The sequence below is a fragment of the Marmota flaviventris genome, chromosome 2 (genome assembly GCF_047511675.1).
Source record: "Marmota flaviventris isolate mMarFla1 chromosome 2, mMarFla1.hap1, whole genome shotgun sequence".
Lineage (NCBI taxonomy): Eukaryota > Metazoa > Chordata > Mammalia > Rodentia > Sciuridae > Marmota > Marmota flaviventris.
Window position 1 is genome coordinate 71,347,243 of NC_092499.1, and position 26,926 is coordinate 71,374,168.

The following is a 26,926-nucleotide window of genomic DNA, read 5'->3' on the forward strand; positions in this document are numbered from 1 at the left end:
ATGAGATAAAGGGACAGTTTGGCTGAAAGAACTCTCTTCTTTTGCTTCTATTGGGAATTATAGATCATTTTATGTTTAAAATGTCATATACCATGAGGATTAAGAGACTCTAGGAAGAGTTCCACCTAAGCAGTAAACTATGACAGACCAGAAGCAAGCAGGAGTGAGTTCGAAATACAGCAGGCTCTTTTGCTAGACCAACACACTGAAAGTTGGGAGCTTCCCACAGAAGGGAAACAGAAACTCCCTGGGTGACCACAAAGGGAGGAAATGGAGGGTCTGCTGGGAAGACTGAGCCAAGGGACTAGGTTACAACAGAAGGCAGGGAAAGGAACCTTGGCAAGGAGGAGCAGAGTTGGTCTTTATAGCACACAGTCAATAGCGAGGTAGGCAGGGGAGGTGGACGGTGTCTTTGCAGCCTGGTGCAGAGGCTGCTGGTAAAATAGACCAGCCTACCCAGAGGGAAGGGGAAAATCATGCAAATAGCAAGAGTGATCAAGTGACTGCTCTTCCCATTATGCCTCTCTCTGTGAGCCCCCTCCCCCAACACCTGGGCAATATAGAACCCAACACCACCCAGAGATACTGCCAAGCACTCCCATACCCCTCTGGTCCCAACACAATGTCTCAAATTCACCTCATCCTACCTAAAAATAAGGGTGCACTTAATATGCAAATGCAGCATCAAGATAAGCCCCATGGGCCTCCTTCCAACCAGATGTCTTGCTCTGAGTCAGTCTTCAACACTTAGAAATGCCACGGGGACCAGCTACCCATGGAGGTTACCAGCTGAGTCTCCTCTGTAGGACAGCCTGTTCCTGAGCTTCAGGCCTATAAACTCCCAGAAGGTCAGTTACATGAGGACAGGGACTCCCCTCTGCTGTGTGCAGTGCTGGACCTCAGAGTGTGAAGCCCTGCCTGTACCTCACAAGTACTCCGTCCACATGAGCTGAATAAATAAGCATTTCCTGGCCTTCTGTTGTAAGCTAACTATAATAGGCAATTCTCTAAACCTCCAGATATCCTAACTTGATGCCAACAGGGTTGTTCCAACTCACGAGAGGTCCTGGATTGTTCTGGGGCCTACCAGAGACAGATGTGACAGGTTCTTACCAGTGAGTAAGTAATTACAGAAAACTCAAAATTTCAAAACTAAAATATATTGCAGCCTCTAGTTTTGAACCAAGATGGCAGGCTTTACATTGAATGATTCTTCTTTCAGAGTGGGGTGAACCCATGCTAGCCACCCACAGGTATTAGCTTCAGGTCCAGTGCAGACATCCCAGTTGGTCGAGGAAGTAGTCTACCCTGTTTCCTGTGGAAAAACCTGTGGGTTGTACCCAAGGTGCTGCTTAAGGTTAAAGTCTTAGTTGGTTTTTCAGTCTTCAAGCACTTGGGCAGGAAGGCTGGCACATAGGTAGGCACTTCTCCAGAATTCAGGGTTATTTTCAACTATCTTTCCTCTGGTGGTATAAGGACTACACTTAGAACATGCAATCTACTGCACACTGCTACTTTACACATGTTGGTCTTTTCTTTCATACAAGACTAAGGAATAAAACAGCTGCTTCTTTTGCCTAACTCTCACTCAGACCGACTTTTCACTAAGCTGCATGGTACAGAGTTCATCTTCTTCTCACTCTAGAGAAGTCACTTATATTTCTATGAAGGACACTGCTGAGGGCAAGGTATCTCTAACTTTCTGTATCTTGCAGATTCTAAGAGTTCCCAATTGTGGTCAGGAAAAACCATGACCAAGCAATCGCCACCACCAAAAGCTTTCAGTCATCATGAACACATCACACATCGGGGCCACATCTGACCCTGGCAGAGTCTCAGTTACGTCAAGGGAAATTACACACACGTCCACAAACCATCTTAGCAAATGCCGAAGTGGCAGGTCTGTTCCACCTGTGAGTTGTCGTTGGTATCAATCAGCAAGGAGGCCAGTTACAATTGAGCAACCTCAAGGCCACTGTCTCAAACTCTTTTAACAGACCAAATATCTTGGCAGGCAGTCTTATCCAAAGAGACAGAGACAATGGAACAGTGTAGAGTTCAGCTTCTCTTTTGTACCATTCATTTTTGTGGCCCCATTTAGCAACAGAAAGTCTAGAAGCCTGAGAAGGCAGAAGACAAGGTCCCAAAAAAATCCCCCCAGATCTGGAGCCTGGAGATAGTCTCTGTACATCTTGTCCCCAGGGATCTCAGGCTGAGAAGAAGGCTGGTCACACATTTCCTCACCACCCCCCAAGAGCCAGATCCAGCCTGACTATGGATATAGACCCATAATTAATAATCTCAAAGAAAGATGAAACACTATTAAAAAGTTGGGAACATGCAGAGATGGGAAACACCATGTTCTGGCTCATTTTCTATTTTGATCTGAGCCAAAGGCAAACTATAACAAATGAACCATAAGCAGACCAAATTGTGTTTGTAGCAGTCATTGCTTAGGGAAAGGAGGAAACCTAGTTACAAACAGATAAGAGGAAATATCCTTAGGTATTTCATCAAAGTCCCCAAACTACATATTGTGAAAAAACTGCTTTTATTCCTCCCTAATGATACTATCCTGCTCAGCTACACATATTGCAGAGAGAAGAGATTTCCTGCTGTGGTATAAAGGAAATGACATATAAATAATTAAGCTGGACAGCCTGATCAAGAATCCACATAATAGCTCTTGCTTGCTTTGTGATGTGGGGTAAACTGTTTAACTCCTCTGGACCCCAGTTTCCAGACCTTTAAAATGATCTTCCTAGTTCACTTTAGGTATTGAATAAGACATTTTGTTCAATAGATACTCATGGAACACCGGTCTGCAGTTTTAGAAATATTGGTAATCAGTAGAAGTACCTAGAATGTATGCTAGGGTCTCAGTGAACTGTTCTTTCATTTTTCAACCTTGACTTTTGCAAACCCCACACCATTCAGGGTCAAAAAAATTAATAATAATAATCAAGCAACTATGAGGAGGGTGACAGAGGCCTCTTGAGAACCCTTGCCTCTGCAGAGGGAAATGTTTTCCAGTTTTGGGCTGGACTTCTCTACTACCCTGCAGTCATGGGGCCTCTTCCCCTTGCCCAGGACATCACAGTAACTCATAATGCAGGGCTAAGTGTGCCTCCTCCTCCCCCAATCCATCAGTAGGGCAGCAATTGGGACACCAACAGGCCCAGCCATCCTGCAGATGATCAGCAATCACATGAGAGGACATGGCAGTTGGGGCAGAACAGGGCTGCAGGCGAGCTGCTGTTCCCACACGCCTGTCTGCAGCCAGACTGGGGAGCCTTTCTAGGAGTATTTCTGCCAACCATGAGGAAAAGGACACAGGTTTGGGAAGAGGAGCTTATCTGAGGTGGGGGCAGGGGGTGCTTCTAGAGGACAAGTGGGCTCTTGGCCAAGCCAGAATTTCAAGCCAGAGCTCTTGCCCTGAAGGTTGCAGCAGCATTACTTTCCTGGGGAAAGGCTGACCCATGACTTCCAGGGCCACGTGACCAAGCGCTGTACCTCTTCTCTCATTCACACACTCCTTCGCTAATATTTAACATAAAAACAATGGAGAAAACAATACAGAGGAAAGAATGTTACCCTTGAGTTCATGTGCTCAGGTCATTTCCCCAACATTTTTGAAGTCTACTGAAATCACTTGGGGCCAGGGTGTACATTGATGGTATTTAATTCTCAAGATTCCTGGACACCCCAACCTTCAAAAATAGATTTCGGCTTTGTTGACCCACATTTGAGGTGTGGAAAGCTCTGTTCCTGCCAGGAACGCCACCCTTGCAGGCTCACACCCTGAGCATGCCTGTCAGCAGCCCAGGCAGAAGCCAGCAGAAGGGAGGGCTCTGGGCCTCGACCTTGCAAAGGGGGTCACAGCAGTCTGCAGCCCACCCTCAAGGCAGTGGATTCGTGCTCCAGTAACTTCCCAAGGAATGGGGCGTCCCTGGAATCATCATCGGGGCCTGCTACTGAGCAGCAGTTCTCAGGCGCTGGGCATAGTGTCTCATGTTTTCCAAATGGAACCTTTGCTCCCATAAACTGGGTCCCTGAACAAAGACTAAAGCATCTGACCAATATTTACTTTGCCACTCCCCCTTCCTGCTACTGCCCTGTCTTTGTTCCTTCCTCTCTCCCCTCCCCGCTCCCCCTTCCTCCCTTGGCATCAGCTGAGACTCCAGCAGGAGAACCCAAGTGGAGAGCCCATGGGAGGAGGGCAGCCGAGACCCAGATTCCAGGCCATAAATGCCAGGAGGCTCAGCGGCTGACACAACAGTCACTGATGAGGATAAAAGGAGTGTGAAGAGAGTTTATCTGGAAGCAGGAGGAGGGAGGCAGCATTTCCTAGGCCCAGGACCTTAAAGACCAAGAGCCCTCCTCCCTGACTGAAGGTGTTTTTTTTTTTTCCTTCCCATCCCCATCTTTAAGAAAAGCAATCACACTACCAAATTTGATAAATAGAAAAAAGAAAAAAAATCCATAAGTCCACTACTTCAATACAGTCTCTGATAGTCACTGGCATAATTTTTTGCCAGTCCTTGTTTGTTTGTTTCAGGGAAGGGCAGGTTTACCAATATGCCGTCTTGGACAGAACTTGATATGAATTTCTCAAATTCATAGATTCTATATTGTTTCTTGGACTCTAACCTCCTAGTGTTGGATGTTGGACAAGTAACTTAACTCTTCAGTGTTTTGCTTCACTATTTGACAAAAATGAAGAGAATGATGATACATATCTTATTAGGCTATTGTGAGAATTAGACGAAAAGAATAATACATGATAGGTGCTCTCGACAATGTCTGGACATAATAATTAACTGCTTAATATATAACATACACTAACATAATAATATACAATAAAATCTTTTTTATTATGTTGTCTCCTTTTATTGGTTAAAAATCCTTGACAAGTAGTGTACGTGGGTGAACGTGTAAATACATGTATTTTTTTGTGTGTTTGGTACTGGGATTGAGCCCAAGACCTTGCACATGATCTACCATTGAGCTAGATCCCCAGCCCAGTCTATTATTTAAGTATGCCACATTGCTGGATGCTAAAGTTATTTCTAACATTTTCCCATTATAAATAATGCACTGAAGCCAACATAATCTTGAACAGAGCCAGAGACGTCACCCTACCCAACTTCAAAATCTACTATCCAGATTCAGCAGTCAAAATAGCATGACACTGACAAAAAATAGACACATAGATCAATAAACAGAATACAGAGCCCAGAGATAGAACCACACATTTATGGTTAATTGTTTTTACACGTGGGGGGAGGGCAGTCTCCTTGGTAAATGTTGGGAAAATTGGATACCTACATGTAGAAGAATGAAACTAGGTCCTTATCTCACACCAGATACAAAAATCAACTTAGTATGGATTAAAGACTTAAAATATAAGATCCCAAACTGTAAAACTACTACAAGAAAATATAGGAGGAAAGCACCATGACATTGATCTTATCAATAATTTTCTATTAAGAAAGTTTCGGCCCCAAAAAGTTTTGGCCCCAAAAGCACAGGCAATGAAAGGAAAAACAGACAATAGGATTCAGTCAAACTAAAAATCTTTGGTGCAACAAAGGAAACTATTGACAATGTGAAGAGGTCACAGGGAGAAATATTTGCAAATCATGTATCTGATAAGGAGCTAATATCCAAAATATACAAGGAATGCAAACAACTTAATAGGAACAAAATAAACAACTCAATTGAAAATAAGCAAAGAATCTGAACAGACATAAAAATAGCCAATAGGTGCATAAAAAATGCTCAGCATCACTAATCACCAGAGAAATACAAGTTAAAGTCACAATGAGATATCACCTCCTCAGAAACATGAAAGATGACACAGCCGGCAATGATATGGAGGAAAGGGAATCCTTGCACACTGTCAATGAGAATTTAAATTAGCCCAGCCTTTATGGAAAATGGTACCATGGAACTTACCATATGATCCATATTACCAGGCATACATTAGAAGAAAATGAAATCAGCATGTTAAAGAGCTAGCTATACTTGCTCACTGAAGTGTTATTCACAATATGGATGAATGGATGAGGATACGGATGAATGGACAAAGAACATTTGGAATTTCAACATGATAGAGTCTTATTCAGCCTTTAGAAAGAAGGAAATTCTGTCATTTGTAACATCACAGATGAACCTGAAGGTCATTAAGTGATATAGGCCTGGCACAAAAAGAGAAATACTACATGATTTCTCTTTTATGTGGAATCTGGGAAAGTGTCAAAGTAACAACTGAAAATTAAGCATCTTTATGTATAACATTTATTCTTTACACCATTGCCACAGGCTAGACTGTCAGAAATAAAATCAACAGATCCAAGAGTACAGTTTATGAGTCTTGATAGAGATTATCAAATTCTTCACAAAATATTAAAGTTTATAATGCTATCAGAAATGTATGAAGGTGCCAATTTAACTATATACATGCAAACAATGTACTCTAATGAAAAAAAAATCAGGTGGTAAATGTATGGATTTATAAATCTATGTAGAAAACTCAATATATTCTCCAGTGTTTGAAATTTGCTTATCTTTTTTTTTTTGGCTAAGAACAAAAGAAGCTCCAAAATTCCTACATCGGGATGCTCATGATTGCCTCCCTGTGGGGAACTTTGCTGGCCACTGGGAAGCCCCGGGGCACCTGTCTTTGGCACAGTGAAGGGGGTGGTCGAGGTTACAATGAGTTGACTTGCTCTACTCTGGAGCAGCGCTTCACACTGTGTAGGAAGCATTTCTGGTTCATTTCCTCACTTGACCTCAGGGCGATTCTGCTTCCATTTTCATCATGGGAACCTTAGGACTCCAGTGAATTTCAGGACAGACTCAAGCTATTTAGAAGGAGGGGAACAAAGCTAGGATGAAACTCAAGTCTTCTGATCCCGAGAGCAATGCTGTTTCAATCTCAGAAGTTTGAAGGAGGCACATAAACAACTGCTGGGTCAACCCCAAAATGTGGTGTAAGACTTCAGATGACCAAAGGGTCAGAGTCAGTCTGGCCCACCTTGTCTCCACACCTACAGTCCAGGGACCCTCAGCAATGCAGATTCCACAGGGCTGGACACCAGGGAGTCCTTTTCCTACAAGGGCCTTCCCAGGGAAAGACTATCAGACAGCTGGGGAGTGACTCCAGGGCCTCACCTAGACTCTTTCTCAGCTCTGCAGGGGAGTCTCCTCTGGGTCAACATCAAACACTGAGGAGTCTCCCCTTCAAGAAGCCAGGGCCTGAAGAACTGGGTAGTTAAAAAGTCATCATCTGTCTGCTGTCATTTCTCAAAGGAACCAACATTTTCTGTCCTTTATAGTTTGCTTTATAACAGTGAATGGGGATAGTTCCTGAGGATTTCTTGCAGATGGACACATAGTAAAGAAATGCCATGTACACTGACACTGTGCAGGCTCATAACTTATGAACCCGGGAGAAGAAAAATGAGAACAGCAATCTACCTTAGCATGAGAAAAACTCAATTGATTCTTTCAAGATGGCTCCTAACATTTCATTTATCATCTAAATTTAATGCAGGGGAGAATTCCCTTTATTTTTTGGGTTAGACACATGTATCGCAATGCATATATTTTTAAACCCCAATGGCAGTTACATGTGTTTCATATTTCACTGGTGGAGAAATAAAAATCACTTTGCAGTAACGACTGCCACCTTGTGGCCAAACATCAGACTTTCACTAGAAAAAAATACACTACATGCCAGTAGAGGCTTCAGCTGCTAAAACTCTGGGAATCCCATGGGGCCGCTAAAATTTATAATCGTATATCATATAATTTATACCTTTTCTTGGAAAACTATGCATTCTATAGTCTTTGGGTTCCTAATCTGTCCCAGGTTAGTTTCTTGTTCCCTACTGTAACATGATGTAATTATTGGCGAGACATGTGACTGCTTATACAGAATCACGAGGATTTTCTTTTATAAGTAAAATACCCTTGAAGTTGGGTCAGACATACTTATTTATTTGCCTGAATCAGTTCTAACTTGAGTTTTTGTTTGTTTTCAGTGTTGGGGATCAAACTTAGGGCCTTGTGTGTGCTGGGCAAGGGCTCTATCACCAAGCTATGTCCCCAGCCCATCAACTGGAATTTAGATTAGGGTCCCTAAATACCAGTCAACTGCCTGACTCAAGGTTATCAGCCAGTTACAACTATTAACCTAAAATCATAGGAAACCACCCAATCTGTTTGTCGGACCCTAGGAAAGGCAATCTGAGTGATAACCCAGATCTGCTGCTTGATTCATGGTATTCACCGTGGTATTCAGGAGGATGGAGCCTGAAATCCCCGCAGACAACCTGTCTGATCTTTCAGTTGTCTCTCTCAGACCCCAAAATGTCACCCCACTCTTCTCCAAGAAAACAGCTAGATGAGGAGGGTGAGGATGGGCGAAGGGCTTGCATTGGCAAAGGCGGAGCACAGAATATTGTTTGGAGGATATTCCAGGGAGCAGTGGAAGGCAGTGGAACACTGCAGCTCTAAAGGAACTGAGGACCCTGGAGATGGGAAAAGAATTAGGGGCAAGGGGGCAGGTCAGTCCCAGGACTTCAGGAGCCACTGAGGGCCACTGACAAAGAGGCGGTCGTCTCATGGAGCCTAGACCATGAAGCGTGAGGTGCAGAGGGAGGCTGGATAAGCCATCAGCTGTCTCCCCCATCCTTTCCAACACTTGGGCAGCATAGAAGTGCACACTCTGCATGTCCTTTAATGCATCCTCCTATCTCCAAGTTCCAGTCTTCCCCATTCCACCTGTTCTCCAGTCTGCACATATCCCTTCCCAATACATGCAAGTGATCCTTAAACAGTAGACTGCTCAGTCTCACCCTCAGTCAGAGAAATGCAAGCTAGACCTTCAAAGATACCATTTTTAAAAAGCTCCCAGGTCACCAAAGCAATATATAGCATGCTGTGATGGGAAAGTGGGAGTAGGAGGCTTCCTCACTCACCTTGGGAGTGTGAACTCAAAAAACACAGCACAGCAGGTGGTAATAAAGAGAAGGTTAAATAACACACAACAAGTGGGGGAGGGAAGAACAGAATTTCAGTGGATTAGACAAAGGGGAATGAAAGGAAGAGAGGGAAGATGGGAATAGAAAAGACAGTAGAATAAATCAGACATAACTCCTTTGTTCATATATGAGTACACCACCAGTGAAACTCCACATCATGTACAACCCACAAGAATGGAATCCTAATTAAAATAAGTTATACTCCATATATGTAGATTATGCCAACACATACTCTACTGTCATGTATATCTAAAAAGAACAAAAAAACACACACACAAAAGAACACATTAAATAAAATGTGGCAAGCCCTTAAAATGGAATGGAATATCATACAGCCATTAAAAATTAAGCAGCTGGGTGTGCACAAATATAGAACAAGCTCCAAGACATACTATTATATTAAAAATAAAGAACAGAATCATGATGAAGTATATGACTGCTTTTGATTTTTTTTAAAAAATAAACATGCATGCATATAGGTGGTATGCATGGTTTTATGGACAAAACATTCTCTGAACAGCTACACATGAAACTAATAAATACTATTTCTTTTGGAGAAATGATACAGATATTTGGAGGGTGCTTGTATATTGTAAGAAATTAGTTTCTTACAGTTAAGTAAATGCAATCTGAAAAATCATCACTCTGCTTCAATTTATTCCACGACTTTCCATTGCTCCTAAGATTAAAATCCAAACTCCTTAATGCATCCTCAGTTCCACCAGGCCCATCCTCAGCCTCAGAACCCCACACGTACTGAGCTGTATTCACACCTGATGTTCTCCCTCACCTCCAGATTTGTGTGCACTGTTTACCAGACGTGGCATATTCACCTTTATTCCCTTTGCCTAAGTAATTCAATTTACCCTTCTGGTTCCAGCTTCACTGTTAATTTTTATAGAACTGTGCATCAGCATCTCTGACCAGGTGAGATGCCCCTATCCCACTCCTAGGGCACCTTCTACTTCCCTGATGGAGCAGACCCAGAAGCCGCTCTCCCAGAATGCCTTTTGACAATAAGAAATTGTCAAATTTTTACCGACTCACTTATTTACCGACTCATCCATCAGAATCTTGGTCTCCTCTCAGGGTCCATTTCCATTCTTACCAATACCAGAAACTCAAAATTTGAGCCCAATTCTAAATAAGCAGCAGAGTTCCCTGCCTCGGGATGAACAGAGGTTGATGTTTATCTTGGCCAGATATTTGTTCTTCCAGCCTCCCTTGTTACTAAGATTAATTGGCCTACATCTAGGAAAAGTCTTTTAATCCTGATTAAAGAAGGGTGGTCCATGCAGCCCTTTGGTCTCTGCCGCTGTACTTCCTGCTTTGGTCATATGAGGGTATGATATTGAGGGATGCTGCAAATACCCTGAGACCCCTGAGGGGAAGACAGGCTCAATGTCACTGGGCAATGAATGCAATCTTAGCATTGTTACCATCAGACTTCTCATCACATGAAATAAAGAACAAACTCTGTATTAATGAAATGAACCCATACTGTTTCTGTTTCAACCACTTTTGGTTGGGTATTCCATTAACCACAGCCAAAAGCATTCCTAATTGCCTTAACCCTGATAGGACAGACTCGAGTCCCAAATCAGTCCGTGGCATCAATCAAAAGATTTTGTTTGAAGCTGGGAAAAATGCCTCAGGATATTCCAAATCAGGGTGCCCTCTTGGGACTACTCTCTCAGAAGAGAATATTTTCAGACCCCTCTTCTGACCTCTTGTGCCTATGTCTGGAGTAAAATCAAGGCCAAATTCATCAAGAAAATCAGCCTAGAACATTTACTCTATTCTTAGTCTTTGTAAACTTCACTCCGCTAGAGAAAACACATAGGAAGAGTTTTTCATTCTTAGGACACACAGCCTTTGAGGTGAACCTTTCCCAGGACAACATGAAGGAAGGAGAGGTGAACTCATTAGTTTCTCTCTTTTCCCAGAGGGTGCCAGAAGTCCCCAACGTCTTTGGATGGTCCTACGTTCAGAACCATTCCAAAAAAATTTCTGATCCTCAACTTTATAAAATCCTCAAAATCTTATTATCTCAACTCCAATGATGGAGGCTGCAGAGTCAGTGAACCCGAGTCGTACTTACAGGGGTCTGGAAGCAGCAGAACAACTGGGTGAGGAAGGGGTGATTGCGGGCCAAAGACAGGATCCTCTTCTCAGTCATGGTGCATTCCACATCGTCATCCTGGAGGATCACGTCCTTCTTCAGCACCTTCACGGCATAGAGGTCTCCTGTTTCTTTTATCCTTGCAAGCATCACCTAGGGCAAAACAGGAGGGAGTGTGAGGGAGGCCTCTGTGGGTTCTTAGTGTAGAGGCACACAAGTGGATGGGTGTACACACAGACACACATAAAGAACATACATATAACATGTTTACATTAACCCAGACAGTTCAAGACTCATCAAGACTCACCTTCCCAAAACTCCCCTTCCCCAACACTCGGATGAATTCAAAGTTGTCGATACCAAATCGGTTGGAAGAATTAACCCCAACCCCATTTCCTTCTTTGGTGCCATCCTTTCCCTGTCTTCTTAGGGTCGATCTAGAAACAAGTTTCTACAAAGAAGAGAAAGAATATGTTAAGTCAGAAATTACAGTGTGAGCATGAAGTATGCTTGGATGGAGAAGACCCTCCTAGCTGGAGGCATTCCCAACCTTCTATCCAGCACACGTGGAAAGATCAGCTCAGCTCAGCTGATGATCAACACTACCTTAGCAGCAACTTCTGGATTGTGCCTACTTCTATGTGGAAAAAAATCATCATAAAATATATTTAAGCCAGGAATTTGCAGTTTGAGCTCAAATGGAGTGTATGGAAACATGGATGGATGCCTTAGGCTGGTCCCTCTGTGTTCTTTGCTGTGGCTTTTCATAGGGCTGTTGGAGTCTAGGAGCGCCACCTAGTGTCCACTTCATGCAAAGAGCGGTTTTCGTGTTTGTGCAGAGGATCAAGTTCCTGCCCCACATCAGCACACAAAATGAATGATGCAAAGTTTTTTTGTTTTGTTTTGTTTTTTTACTACTTTTTAGTTGTTGATGGACCTTTATTACATTTATTTTATTTGTTTATATACGGTGCTGAGAATCTAACCCAGTGCCTCATACATGCTAGGCAAGCGCTCTACCACTGAGCCCCAGCCCCAGCCGTGATGCAAAGTTTTTAATACAGAATTTTAAATTATATAAGAGAAGTGAAAATTCAATGTGAAAATTGGAACAATTACAAAAGGTCCAAAGGATAAAATTTTAAATACCTAAAATTTCATCAGCCACTTCTCAAAACATATACAGTTTAAAAATAAAGAGACATGCATATTTTCATACTTTAGTAAATTTTTTAAAACATAATTATGTTTTATAACACATTTTTTTCTTTAAAAATTGGTGATGTGTGTTTTACATATCTTTAAGGATCCTTTCAGAATATGAAAGTTATTTATTTATTTATTTATTTATTTATTGTGGTGCTAAGGATGGAACCCAGGATCTCATACCCACTAGCAAAGTGCTCTACCACTGAGTTATATCCCCATCCTTAGGACATGAGCATTAATGGCTGTTCAATAATTCATTTTATGGACATATCATTATTTATTTAGTAATTTCCTTATTATTGAAAATACAGGCCATCTTCCATTTTTTAAACCACAGTGTACATAATACATGCACTCATACCATAGTGAACATACTTATATGCAAATCTTCAAAATAGGGTGGTTAATGAGTTCAGGCTCTGAAGGAAGCTGCCTAGGTTCAAGTAACTGCTCTGCAACCTAACCTGTGACCTTGAGCCAGTTACCTTACCCAGCCTCAGTTTCCTCTTCTGACAAAATTTCAGTTATAGCATCTGCCATACAAGTTACCATGAGAAATAAATGAACACGTAGCACAGATTGGTGCCTGTCAGTCAATACACTTCAGCCACGCTGTCATTACCATTATCTATTTTTTTCAAGTAACTTTTTGGAAATGAAATCTGTTAGGCCAAAGTATGAACTTTGAAGACTTTGCACTCTACAAAGATGGGCCAATTTACATATTCACCAGCTTCAGTTTCACCGCCCGGTACCAGCAGTAAATGTGGTCACGTTGGTCAGATCCTGGATCCTTGATGCCCCTTCACAGAGAGGAGCTACCCAAAGGCAGGTGACTTTTGCAATTGCCCACTTTGGGACATTTATAAGGCAATCTACCATAAGATAACAGATCAAAATCTAACACCCTGAAGATTTTGACCTATTTAGCTACACAAAGCTTATCTGGGGCAGCTTCTAACTATTGATGCCAATAAACCCACTGTTCAGCTGCCTGAAACTTCAAGGGTTTTATTCAACCCCATAAAACAGTGATTGCAGATACAAAATGGGTATCTTAAAAATCCAGTGGTTTTAACAGTTCCTCCTTTAAATCTCTCATTACAGTTTTTTCAAAGATAGAAAAGTGGTACCAGCTTAAATTTCACTTCCTTCACTTACATACTTTGCCTTGTTGGGTGTGCAACAGCTAGAAAACTCCAAGGCTGTGTTTCTCAGTCTTTTTTGTTTTAAAACACATTCTTCTCTTTTTTTTAGACTTAAAGTTCTCCTTTTAATGTTGTAAAGTCATACAGCAAGTAATCCTGATTTTCCTAGCATAACATTAAAGATACTTAGTTTAAACAAGAAGGGATACTACCCACGTCTAGAGATTGTATCATTTGGCTTATGCCATTCCCTCTGTGCTTTAGAAGCCCTGGCTCAGGCTGAAATCCTCATTGTCCTCTCTTTAGGAACAGCTGTCTTATGCACTAGAAATCTCTCTCACTGGTTTAACATCCTATCTGCCTCTCCCCATAAGACAGACGGACTTGGAATTTTCTGGTAACTTTCGTCAAATCAAGAAACACATTGTCAATACAAGTCCCTTGTCTACTAGACAGAAGCCTTTCACTAAAAAGGAAACAAACTGGTTAGTGTTGACATTTTATAAGTTACTAAGAACTTCACAGTGATTGCACTTCCCTTCCCACATACCCAGAGATTAGGCAACAGTTTGATTTAGAATTTTCCAGAACCATATATAAGGCTACACCTTACAGATCTCACAGCCATATAGCCATGGCTATTTCTCTGCAGACGTTGGCCAGGAAGGCAGCAATAAGAATGTGCCTGGGAAGCAGCCAAGGCTCTAGCCAACAGAGGTCACCCAGGGAGCCTGCATGACAAAACACATCCAGGGCCACTGACCAACTCCACCCACTCCACAGAGCCCAGAGGAAGGAACTCCTGTCAGTTGCTGAATGCAAGAGATAAATTCACAGTCCATAAACAAAAATTGCAGAGCTATTAGACTTCAGGGCAGTGGAGACCAAAGAGATTTTCAAGTTCAACCCCTTCAGAGAGGAGGAAGTTGAGGCTGGTGGCTACTGATCAACTCTCCTGCCCAGTCCCTAGACAAGGGCATAACCAAGGCCTCTGAGTTCTAAGCTTTTCACTCAACCATACAGACAGTAAGATGATTCTTTTCTTTCTTTCTTTCTTTCTTTCCTTCCTTTCTTTCCTCTCTCTTTCTTCTTTCTTTCCTTTCTCCCTCTCTCTCTGTCTCTCCCCCCCCCCCTTTGTGGCTGTATAACCAATGTGATCCTGCAATCTGTACACGTGGAAAAATGAGAATTCATTTGAATCAAATGTATGATATGTCAAGATCATTGCATTGTCTTGAGCAACTAACAAAAAAAAGAAAGAAAGAAAACAAAAATCTTTCTGCCACCTCCTGGTATCTCTGCATGGTTGTTATTTCTAGTAGCATAACTATACATAAGCTCTTATTTGTGGAACAAAATGCTTTTTTAAAAAATGCAAAACCTCTGTTTAATGTATCTGCTGAGAATAGAAACTTTGATGGTGGGGGTCACCACATCTAACAACTTTTAAATTGCAATACATGAAAAGAAGCAAAGTCTCACCGAGGTTGGAGAGATATTTCCAGGCTGGAGACCCATCCCTGCCAGGGTCTTGGCAAGCTCCACCGCATTTACCCCACAGTTAGGGGCCACATTTGCTTGACATCGAATATGTACATTCATTTTACAAACTGGAGGGAGAGAAAATAGAACACACGGTCAGAAAAGAGCCAGGTTAACATGTGCTTTAACAGAGAAACTTTACAACCTGAATGAGGAGGACAAAGGAATTATGCAAGACGAACACTGTCATCTCATAAAATTAATCTCACACTTGTAAAAATTCCTGACATTTTTATCTATTTCTGTTTCGTGCAGAAGCAGAAATCCTGGTCTTCTAAAGAAGAATAGATTTCAAATATATTTTAATTCTACCGTGACTTGATGAAACATATTCATATAAATTACAAGTAACAGTCATTTCTGACTTCCCTTCGTGATCCAATATGAAGACAGCTCACAAATAAAAAGGATGTCCACTGACTACTCTTTTCCTTCTCTCTCTCAACAGTGAAATAAAAGGCAGCAGTCTAAATGCCACAATAGAGACCACTGTTCAAACAGGATGGAAATGGTGTTTCTGAGAGAAGAGCCAGCCATGACGTCAAGTTTTCTGAGTATTGTTGTGGTTGGGCAGCTCTCAGAGCTCAGCCACACATCCTGTGGGGCTGTGGTTCTGAGAGTTTGCAGCCTGTAGTTCTAACTGTTTTATGGCAGAAGAAAAAGGCAACTTTGCAAACGTTTGAAGACCAGGGTAAATGGCAGGTGGAAGAAACCAGCAAAGTGAGCTTTTCCTTGTGCTCAGGAAGCTGACTTGGAACATTGAAGGCTCTGAGGTTCAATCAGGAGAAGTAAATTCTCAGACTCTTTTTCTTAATTTTTTAGTTTTAGATGGGCACGATACCTTTATTTTATTTATTTATTTATTTTTATGTGGTGCTGAGAATGGAACCCAGTGCCTCAAACATGCTAAGCAAGCGCTCTACCACTGAACTACAGCCCCAGCCCCTCAGACAGATTCTTGATATGGGCCCTGCTGATGGGAGGTAGAACTGAAGCTACATGCAACCAATTTCTATTTTATGGAGTCAGCCCTTCTTTGGAAGCATGCACAAACCCAGGTTTTATGGGACTTGAATTGTTGCAATTTAGGAAGCCCTAAGAAAAACCATGCTAAATAAAGTAGAGAGGGAATCTTAAATTTAACCTTCATAGCTTCATGGAAAATTCACCTCTCTCAGGAAGACTAGATAGAGCAGACACAAAGGCCTACAAGTGGCCTTTCAAAGCCATCTCAGGACGATGAAAACAAACATTACAGGAGCTAGAGCACTGCAAGCTTGTGGTCCTCAGGCCACCAGGTACAAAAGCAATGCAGATGAAGCCCTGCATGGCTCTGCACACAAGCAACAACCCAGGAAAGCAGACAGTGACTGGCGGGTTGGACACTCACACCTAGATGAGACCATCAAGCTGAGGTCAAGCAGCAACAAAACCCCAAACTCTAAAAATTATACATGTGCAAGCTGTTATTTTAGTTTTGTGAAAAAATAATTATTAAATGGTGTTCTAAAAAGGTTGAAGAATTTGCTCTTTTAAATGACACGTGATTGGTCCTTTTGTCTATAGAAGCAGGTTTGGTAAGTCTAGGCAGAAAATAGAAGTTGGTTAGACAGACAGACAGACAGACACATACATACACACACACACACACACACACACACACACACCAATTCTACCTCTTCCATTGCTCCCCTGGCCCAGAGACTCAGGAGGCATCTAATGAGGCTTCAGGTGCAACCCACAACAGATCATTATGTCTCAATGGGAGATGACTCAAGGCTAATTCCTTATAGGATAGGGGTCAGCCCTCAATGCCATAGAGCCTTTGCAAGGGCAAAAGCTCCAAAAGGTGCTGAGCCCAGTTGGTAAGATGCAAGCCCACAATCAAAGCTTCAGTGTTCTCTATTCCACCTACTCCTACAACCTCCTTTAAAGAACTCTTGCAGAAGACCCAGGGCAGCTCCTGCTAGGCTTTGACAACTCCATTCCTCCTTATTTCTGGTGAGGGCATCAGACCTACTCTCCCACCAGTTCTTACTCATAATGCAATCTTCTCTCTTGGCCATCTCACCTCCTCACCTCCTACCATTTCCACCTAACCAACATCCCATTTTTCTTCTTTCAAATACCTATTTAAAAACATAATGCCTAGTCTGCACTCAACAACAATTAGATGATAGGCAGCTAGATTATTGAATTTAACATTTGGCTTAATGTTCTATGTTAATTTAGGGATCGGATGTAGTTCTCTTCACATGCTTGACAAGGGGCACATAATATAAAACCATTAAGATGCTAACATACAACATATCTAAAACTCTCAGTCCTAGGTCAGATACTGAGCCTACAGAACTATGAAATCTAGTAGGATGATGTTCTCATGAAGAAGTGGGTTCCCAGAACCTCAGCATCTCACTTTTACACTGAAGTCCTTGTCGCATTATGCCCCAGAGCAGGGAGCCACAGTGATCGCAAAACGTTGGCACTTTGTAGTTGTGGATGCTGAATTTGTGTGGGATGTTGATTCCAAACCTCTGTTCAGCAATCTGGGGGGAAAAAAACCCGAGAGGACAAGAATTAAAATTTCATATCAACTCTTTTATAAAAACGATAACAGGAGCCTACCAAATGCAAAGTGTTACAATGACATTTGAGCTGGGTATATTATTTTACTATACTCAGCTCCCATTAATTACTCAGGTCTCATTAACCATACTTAGTACATTTTCTAATGAACAAGACATGACAGATATGTGAGGTGTATATTAGAACATCCACCATTTGTAGAGATAAATAGAAATCAAGATTTTCATTTCGTCTTTTATATTCAAGCCACAGCTCTCTCCCTGCCAATCCCCTCAACACCCAATCCTATTTCCTAGAAGGTTTTGACTTCAAGATTAAATGGGTCTTTTATACCCTATATAATTTGTTATCACTATAAGTTTTAGATGTTGTGTCACAAGGGGGAACAAAAAGAAGGCACTCAGAAGACATGGAATCACAGAAGGAAGTCATTCTAAAGCGACATTAAAGTGGCCACATTATTCAGCCTTTCCAGCCTTTGTCTGGCATTTGCATTCTAATAATCAGAGCCCAAAGTTCCTGGTTTAATCTCACATACTGTTTCTGGCAAATAATTACACTAGCTGTATGCTCTATGGCCTACATTGTAATTTGAAGCAATAATGACAGGTCCGAAAATGACAAGGAGGAGAGCAATTATTATTCCTATTGAGTCTTTTCAGCCCTCTTTCTCATAAAAGCTGTGGCTCATACCTCCCTGTATGAAGTCCTTAACAATCCTGAATATGTACATTAAACAACCACTGCATCCAAGAGTCAGATTTTCCAAAGCATCTGCAAATCCACTGCTAAGTGTCAGCGATACTCCATTGCTTTTCCCACCAGAATTTGAAATGTGTGCCTATTCTAGCCAAATGCAATATGAGGGGCAGAAATGAAGTCCCTGTTTTTACATACAGGTATATATCCTTCCTGAAATTTCTTAAGAGGTTGGAGGAGGCCAACAATCTCTTAGGAAGCATAATGTGCAGTTAACAATATACTTGCCAATTCTATTTCATTTAAACCCCTACAAAATAAGCATAAGGGGAACATTGATCCTGTTTTCCGACTGTGACACAGAGAGGTTATGGGCCATCCTGAGCTCACAGAGAAGATCACCAATAGAGGCTAGATTGGGCATGTCAATCTGGGTGGTCAGCCCTACAGCTATCTCCACATTAGTAAAATGGATCCATAGAGCTTCTGCCCAGCTGACCACTAATGAGCCCTTCAGAAGGCAAGGCCATGCAACACAAGAACAGAAATACAAAATGCAATAACATTTTTAAAAAGGAAAGAAATTTCAATTCTAATACCATCCTGGGCTCACAGATTGTGGGAGGGAAGTTGGGGAGGGGAGAAAAAGACATGCAGAAGGAGGGAGGGAAGAAGGGAGAGAGAGCATGCATGCATGTGTATACACAAACACACACACACACACACACACACACACACACACCCTGTAGGTGCTTAATCAGCAAACTAATAACCTCTTACCTTTGAATCCACTTTGTTGATATTGTTTTGGCAAGTACAGGCTGTAACAATTAGATGATGGCAGCGTTTATGGACGACACAGGTGCACACTAGGAAATTAAATCCAGCAATTACACATTTATCAGATGCTCACAGTCCCGCCAGTTGCAGCAGAGTCAACGAAGGCTGCACCAGGCCAAAGTGACTCAACTTGGACATCTGCCCCCCATGGTGGCAGCCAGCACTCCCATGTTCCTGTCTCCTTCACCATATCTTAACAGAGATCTTCGCCCATGCTCAAATTATCTTTCTTCAAGTCCTGAGCTTATTTCCTCCTCCCTGACTTTATTCCATCTCACTTCTCCCTCCAGAGGGCTCTTCCCACAGTATAATAACTCTGCACCATGATTTAAAATTTCCAATGGCATCTCATGGAATGGCCAATCAATAGTGCTCAGAATTTCTAGAAGTTACCCCAGTCTACCTGCTATCTTTCTTCTATGGGATCATTTGTTCCAATAAAAACAAAGTTAGTTAATATTTTTTAGAATGCATCTTCACCCTTTTCTGAACACTACCTATGTCCTTCACCATCTCTAGACTATTCTATTTGCCTATCAACTAATTAAATCTTAAGTTTATAAGGTAGTACAACTAATAAAAGGAAAAAACCTCTTCTGCCATGCATGGTGGCACACATCTGTCACCCCAGCAGCTTAGGAGGCTCAGGAAGGAGGATCGCAAGTTCAAAGCCAGTCCCAGCAATTTAGCAAGACCCTAAGCAACTTACCAAGACCCTGTCTCAAAATAAAAAATAAAAAGGACTGGGCATGTGGCTCAGAGGTTGAGTGCCCCTGGGTTTGATCCCTGATATCAAAAATAGATAAACAAACAGACAGAAAAACCTCTTCCATGAAAATAGCCTATGTCTGGTCCCCTTCTACACTGAAACCATCTCTCCCTCCTCTGATCTTCTAGAGCCCTTAGCCTGACCCCTCACATCAAGCCTTCCACATGCAGCCTCACCATGCCTAGAATTCCCAGCATGATGCCTTGTGCTGAGTAGGTATCCACTAAACGTTTGCTGAATGTCTCAATCAATTGCCTGAATATTTAGAACTTTCTGAGTAATATTTTTTCCTCCTTTTCATCCAGATAACTGACATAGTGCAGATGGAATTGAGCTTGTCATTAAAGGATAAACACACGTGTTGAAGCAGTATAAAAATATACATCTCTTTAAGATCCCTCAAGACATGTGGAACGTTTTAGGATTAATCACACAAAGACAGGTGACATGTCAGCAAACAGCACTGGGCCTGAACACACATCTAGCTTTCACCAGGTTGAATTCTGGGGACTGCCACATTGAAAGTGCTCAGAGAACTGGTCTTTTTCTACAGGGGATCTCAACCCCGCCTTTCACAAAGAAAGAACTTGGTTTTTGAGGCGTGTGTGTGTGTGTGTGTGTGTGTGTGTGTGTGTGTGTGTTTTGTTTTCCTTGGTCAGCCTGGAAAAAGATTTATCAATTTTATTGATCTTTTCAAAGAACCAGCTTTTGCTTTCATAGAGTTTCTCGATTGTTCTCCTGTTTCCAACTCCCCTGATTTCTGCTCTGATTTTATTATTTCTTTTCTTCTGTTCAACTTAGGCTTGAATTTGTCTTCTCCCTCTAGTTTCCCAAGGTGGAAATTCAGACTATTACCTTTAATCTTTCTTCTTTTCTAAAATATGCACTTATTGCTATAAATGTTCATCTGAGTGCTGCTTTTGCTGCATCCCATTATATTCCATTTTCACTTGATTCAAGGCACTTTTTTATGTTCTCCTGAGTTTTCTTTGACACATGCATGTTACTTAGAATGTGTGGTTTAATCTCCAAATAGTTGGAGTTTGCCCAACTATCTTTCTGGTATTGATTTCTAGTTTCATTTCTTTGTGCTCTGAGAAGATGCTTTATATGCTTTCTATTCTTTTACATTTTTATAGCCCAGAATGTGGTCTCTGTTGGTGCCTGTTCCTCAGGGCTTGAGAAGAATGTGTCATCTGCTATTGTTAGATGGCATATTTCATTACATATCAATTGGACAAAGTTGTGACAGGGTTGCTTAGGTTAAATACATCCCTACTCATTTTATGCCTGCTCAGACTTTTAATTACTAAGAGGCCAAAGACTCCAACTGCAATAGTGGACTTATCTATTTCTCCTTGTAGTTCTATCAGGGTTTTTGTTTTGTTTTGTTTGGGACCAGGGATTGAACCTAGGGGTGCTTAACCACTGAGCCACATCCCCATCTCCTTTAAAAAAAAAAATGATCTAGAGACAGAGTCTCACTGAGTTGCTCAGTACCTCACTAAGTTGCTGAGGCTGGCTTTGAATTTGCAATCCTCCTGCCTCAGACTCCCAAGGCACTGGGATTACAGGCATGCACCACTGGGCCTGGTTTCTATCATTTTTTAATCTCATATATTTTGAGGCCTATATGTTACATATATGTGTATAACAGTATGTAGATGTTAAGCACTGTTATGTCTTTTTGGAGAACTGACTCCATTATTATTACATAACATTATCCCCAATAATTTTTCCTTGCTCTAAAGTCTGCTTTGCTTCTGAGGGGTGTTAGCATGGTACACCTTTCTCCAACCAAGCACTTGGTCTTATATACCTTAGCAAGATGTGAACAAAGAACTATCCCTCATGTCTCCTGACTAATGTTCTTTCCTAGCAGGTGACCCACTGAAAATAGCGACCAAATAAACCAAAAAAAGAAAATAAAGTAACAAGACAGATATTCTAAATCACATCTTTTACACTCAAAACTATAGTCTTGTCTATTCAGAGTTGCTCAACTGATCTTGGTATGTGTGAGATGAGTATCACTATACATCCTGTGCTGGGGAGGCCAGGCAAAAGAATGGTACTAACCTGGCTTGTGGACTACCTTCTCTTTGAGGACTGAAATGATAGCATCTAAGTCAATTATTACTGTTGTATTGATTACATATTCAGTTTTCTTTAACTTTGAAAAGTCAATGGAATTTTTCATAATATCAAAATCAAAGTTAGATCCACTACATCTTACTCAGTTTTTCTAAGGAAAATAATGTTTTAATTCGCCTGCAGAAGAGAAGGTGAGATTTTCTCATTTACATGTAGATTACCATTGTAGGATATGTAGTGTTCGTTTGTCAATAATTTGCACAGTGAAAATCAAAAGAACGAGTGCTATAGATGCGAACCATGGGGTGATAAAGAAGCCAATGGTAAGGGAGACCCAAGCATAGGCCAAGGCTGATCCCACCCAGCTAGACCACTTGAGAACAGGGTCTTTCATTTCATCCCACCTCAACTGGAACACTAGCAAATAGGTTTTATCTTAGAATTGTGAAAATCAAAATAAATTTACTGTGTAGTAACACAAGATCATTATTAGTTTAATTTTGAACATTTTCCTTATTGTTTTTAAATCAGAAAATTAAAAAAAATTGGATAATAGCTTTCTATTCCCTAAGCAGACTAAATGAAGACAGTATTGTGCTAGTTCTCAACCCTAGTGACAATTGAATGTGAAAAACAAAACTTTATCTTAGACATTCAAGGTTGTACTCACAAAACAGCAATACTTTTTAGTACTTTCTTGTTATTGCACAGACAAAACTTTAAACAATGAAACTTAACCGGGTATTCTGGCTTTAGAAATAAAAACATCCCCTCTACACTGTCTAAAATGCAGCCAAGATCTAACCAAAACTAAGGAGTTATAAATATACAGGGGTCTCCTTTGACCTATAGTTATTAATCACAATATTAATGGAATGTATCCTGTTTTCTCTTAACATAATCATTTTTAACATAGGAAAAAGATTAAACATGATTTTTTAAAAATGTGTTCTTACCTTGGCATTGATAACCCTGTTTCCCAAATACTCCCCTGTTCAAAACAATAGAGAAAGAAATCATCATTAGTCAAACATTTCAGCAATAACCTCTTATAATTACAGTCCTTCAAAGAAAATAAGTTTCATCCTCCAGTTCTTTATGAAAACACAATTTCAGGGAAGAGGCAAAGACGATGAGCTTTTTGAGCCCACCCCAACTGAGCCTCACCAAACAGCTCCTCCATCACCTTACTGCCTCACATACACAGAAAGATGAACAGACAGGAAATAAATATACAGAAGGACACAGTGAGTCCAGCACAGTTCCCTCTTCCCTGTGCCCACATCACCCCTGGAGTCCACAGGGGGGCAGAAGTGCTGCTACTATATGCCCTTCCTTCGGACTTTGGATTTGTCCCTGATACATTCTCTGGGTGATGATGATGATATCCTCATTCTCATTAACAAAGACCATGTTTTACAAAACCTATCAGGCCCTGGGCCAAGTGGCTACTATCTCATTTAATCCTCCTGAAATCCAGGGGAGGTAAGCACACATAATAAGATGGTTAAGAGCACATGCTCCAAAGCCAGATGCTGTGATTTAGAGCAAGTTATTACCTCTGTTGAGCCATAGTTTTCCCATGTATACAGGGGAATAATGATAACAGTATCTACTTCCCAGGTTTATCACAAAGATAGAACAAGTTGTTAAAATGCTTAAAGTACCTTAAACTTTAAGTACTATGCAAAAGTTTATTATGTAAATAAAATAAAATCATTGGCTCTGTTTTGCACATGAGAAGACAGTGGTGGGTTATATAACTGAAGTTCACATACCCAGTTGGTGATAAGATTCAATGTCAGAGTTCATACTATTAAACACACACACACACACACACACACACACACACAATAAATAAATAAAATAAACCAACATTTTAAGTGAGAAAGAATGTGTGTGAGTGTGTGCATTTGTCATAAGTTTTAAGGCTGGTTGAGGAGTTAATGTTCCCTTGGGGGAAAAATTCAGAGGTATTATCAAGTATGTTTCTATTATGAACATTAGTTGAGTTCAGAGGTCATCACCACCAAAGCCCGAAGGGACCAGGCAGGTCACACAAAAGAGGGAAGAGAATGGTGTGACGTGAAATAAAAAGCAGCTGGGCAACCCAGAGAGAGGGGGGCTGGGACTGTGGCCAACTACAGAGGGCAGACTCTTCAGAAGGGAACGTGGCTCAAAGACGCCATAGATACTATTTTTTTCAATGGAAAACATAATATGATTTTTTTCTGAAGATTATAAATGTTACAACACGTTTGTAAGCTTTATAGCAATAGCCCATTTAGGACCTCAAACTCTATTCTTGATTAAAAACGCCAGAAACACTAAGTAATCCTGGGTTCTCATGCTAAAAGGAAGAAATCCAAAGTAAGCACAAAATCAAAGTCCAAAATAATTGATCAATATTCAGAAATTACTCTGAATTAAGTGTTTCTGCCTTCATTAAATACAATTATTAAAGTCTGTGTCACTAACAGACCTCCTCTCATGTACTACTGACCTCTCTCTCCAACTGAGATGCTGCATATATAAATTCACCCGTGGGGGGGTGGGGGGTGTTTCTTTATTCTCTTTCCAAATACAGCAAACATCCTTAATTCTGTCTCTAACTGAAGACAACCACTGTTTACATTTATATTATGTTATAGTTTTGTATTGAAAGATACTGCCTCGAATCTTTAGAATTTATTTGATTATGTTAGTCCCTAATTGCCTGGGATTAGATGACAGTATAGGATCACTTCAGGCCATTACCTTCCACTACATACCATGAGGCTGAAGACTACTGGGTATTTAGTTTCCTTGCAACAATTAATTCCCATAACGCATCACATGATTCATGCCATCTTAAGATCAATACCATTGATTTTTTTTTTCCTCCCAGGCTAATTACCTAATTTATTGATTATCTCTGTATTGACCCACCAGCTTCTTTCTCTAATTTATGCCTTTTGACCAGTTCATTAGCACTTTTACTAAAATAATTGGAAAAATAAATAATATCTAAAACTTGGATCTAGAAATTATTGAGATCTTTTCTTTTTTCCTTGATGATGGGGTTCAAAATTACTCAGACAACTTATTGAAGAGGAGGCAAAAATCAGATCCTAAAAATAGTTCTTAATAATCATGCTTTCTCCTGATATCACACAGAACCAAAGGGAGCCTCTGATAGAGAGAGGGTCTTAGGAGGGGGAAGCCAGGGGATCTCTCACCAGATGAACTCTCTGCAGTGAGAGCAATAGGTGGGCTGCCTCAGGTATGTGGCCATAAACTTGTGTCCGTTGATCTGGTGGACCCGCCTTCGCATAGCCCTTTGGCGCTTCCTGGTAAAATGTTTGAAGATTCGGTCTCTCTGGAGAGTGGCTGTATATTAAAATAAAGGTAAAAAATAAAAATGAAAGAGAAACTTAATATATGAAAACTTAATATATGAAAGAAAAACTTAATATATGAGAAAGTCTCACAGTTCCAATACTTCCCCAGTGTTTTGTTCCTTCAAGATTCAAAACATCCTGAAAAAACACCTTACTTTTCTTAAACCTGAGGACCCTTCCATTTTGAGGTTAGACTTATGTGAGATCCCAGTGCCTGATGATAACAGGCTGTTCAGGGCCAATCCCCCAGCCCAAACCACAAGTTTCCCAAGGATCCTAGGCTCCCCTATGGGCAGCAACATGCCTTCCCAGACTCAGCCTAGATGTCTGGGTCCTTATGTTTCTCTTTGGAGTGTAATGGCTGGCAGGTGAAGCAGTTTCTTATGTTTTTTTTTCCCTTTACTTCTGGTGTCCTCACAAACTGAACAAGGGAACTGCCCATGGCACAGGCTACAAGAGCTGTGTCCCAGAGCAGTTGGTACAGAACCACTTCTGTTACCCTAGACTGATAGAAAGCAACTTTGGGCAGTCCAAAATTTTCTAATCTCACCTTTAAAAATAGTGGCTTCTAATCTGAAGAGTCTGGAAACTGTGTACCTTATCAAGATAATAAATTATGTCTTCTATATTGTTATACTAGAATTTTTCCAATGTTGGCAGAGACTTATGATTAATAAATCAAAACTTACATATTTGATAATACTTTTAAGTAAATCAATGATACAAAAAGGAGATTTGAGAATCATGTAAGAATAATTTGCTTATAAAATTTAAAGTCTGGAAGAAATATATTTTTTTCTTTTTTTTTAATTGACATAATTATACAACTTTAAAGGGTAAGCGCAATATTTCAGTACATTTATACACTGAATTTATCAACTTAGGACACTCAAGGATATCCATCATTTCAAACATTTACCATTTATTTGTGAAGAGGGCATTAAAAAATCCTCTCCTCTACCCATCTCGAGTTATGTGGTACAACATCATTAATTATAATTACCCCCTGTGCCACAAAACACCAGAACTTATTCTTCCTCTTTGGCTATGACTTTGTACTCAATTTCTAGAATAATCTCAAATACAAGTTAGGGAGGAGATTATAGAAAATGAAGAAAACACAGAAAAATATTATACTCCTAGAATGGAATAAGGATAACAAAAGTCGAAAGCCTGTAGACTCACAGATTTGCAACTTAAGAAATTTAAAGTTCCATTTGGGCCAAAGACCCAAAGCAGAAAGTTGAAAAAAACAAGTAAGTGAAAAAAGGATTGGCAAAATGTGAGAAAAGGTTACTATTTATAATGTGTAGAAATCGTTAAGAAAAACAGTGAACAATCCAGGAAAAATGGGACAAAACATATGAAGAAAAATTCATAAGACCATAAACACCAATAGCCAACACACAGGCCAAGACCTCCAATCCCATCCAAGATGGAGACTTAAGAACCAGGAGCTGAGGTTGGAGCTGGGGCTCAGCAGCAGA

General features: G+C 40.8%; 1 protein-coding gene across 1 annotated transcript in view; it reads right to left on the reverse strand.

Annotated features, from left to right (window-relative positions):
• Prkch (protein kinase C eta) overlaps nucleotides 1–26,926 on the reverse strand; it is a 218,807-nt gene that overhangs the window by 81,485 nt on the left and 110,396 nt on the right. The window contains exons 3-9 of the mRNA XM_027929460.2: nucleotides 25,278–25,428; nucleotides 23,016–23,050; nucleotides 19,137–19,225; nucleotides 17,488–17,617; nucleotides 15,012–15,139; nucleotides 11,480–11,623; nucleotides 11,152–11,325 (exon numbers count right to left, since the gene is read on the reverse strand). Of these exons, the coding sequence (XP_027785261.2) occupies nucleotides 11,152–11,325; nucleotides 11,480–11,623; nucleotides 15,012–15,139; nucleotides 17,488–17,617; nucleotides 19,137–19,225; nucleotides 23,016–23,050; nucleotides 25,278–25,428 (851 nt within the window). The remainder of the gene's footprint in view (nucleotides 1–11,151; nucleotides 11,326–11,479; nucleotides 11,624–15,011; nucleotides 15,140–17,487; nucleotides 17,618–19,136; nucleotides 19,226–23,015; nucleotides 23,051–25,277; nucleotides 25,429–26,926) is intronic.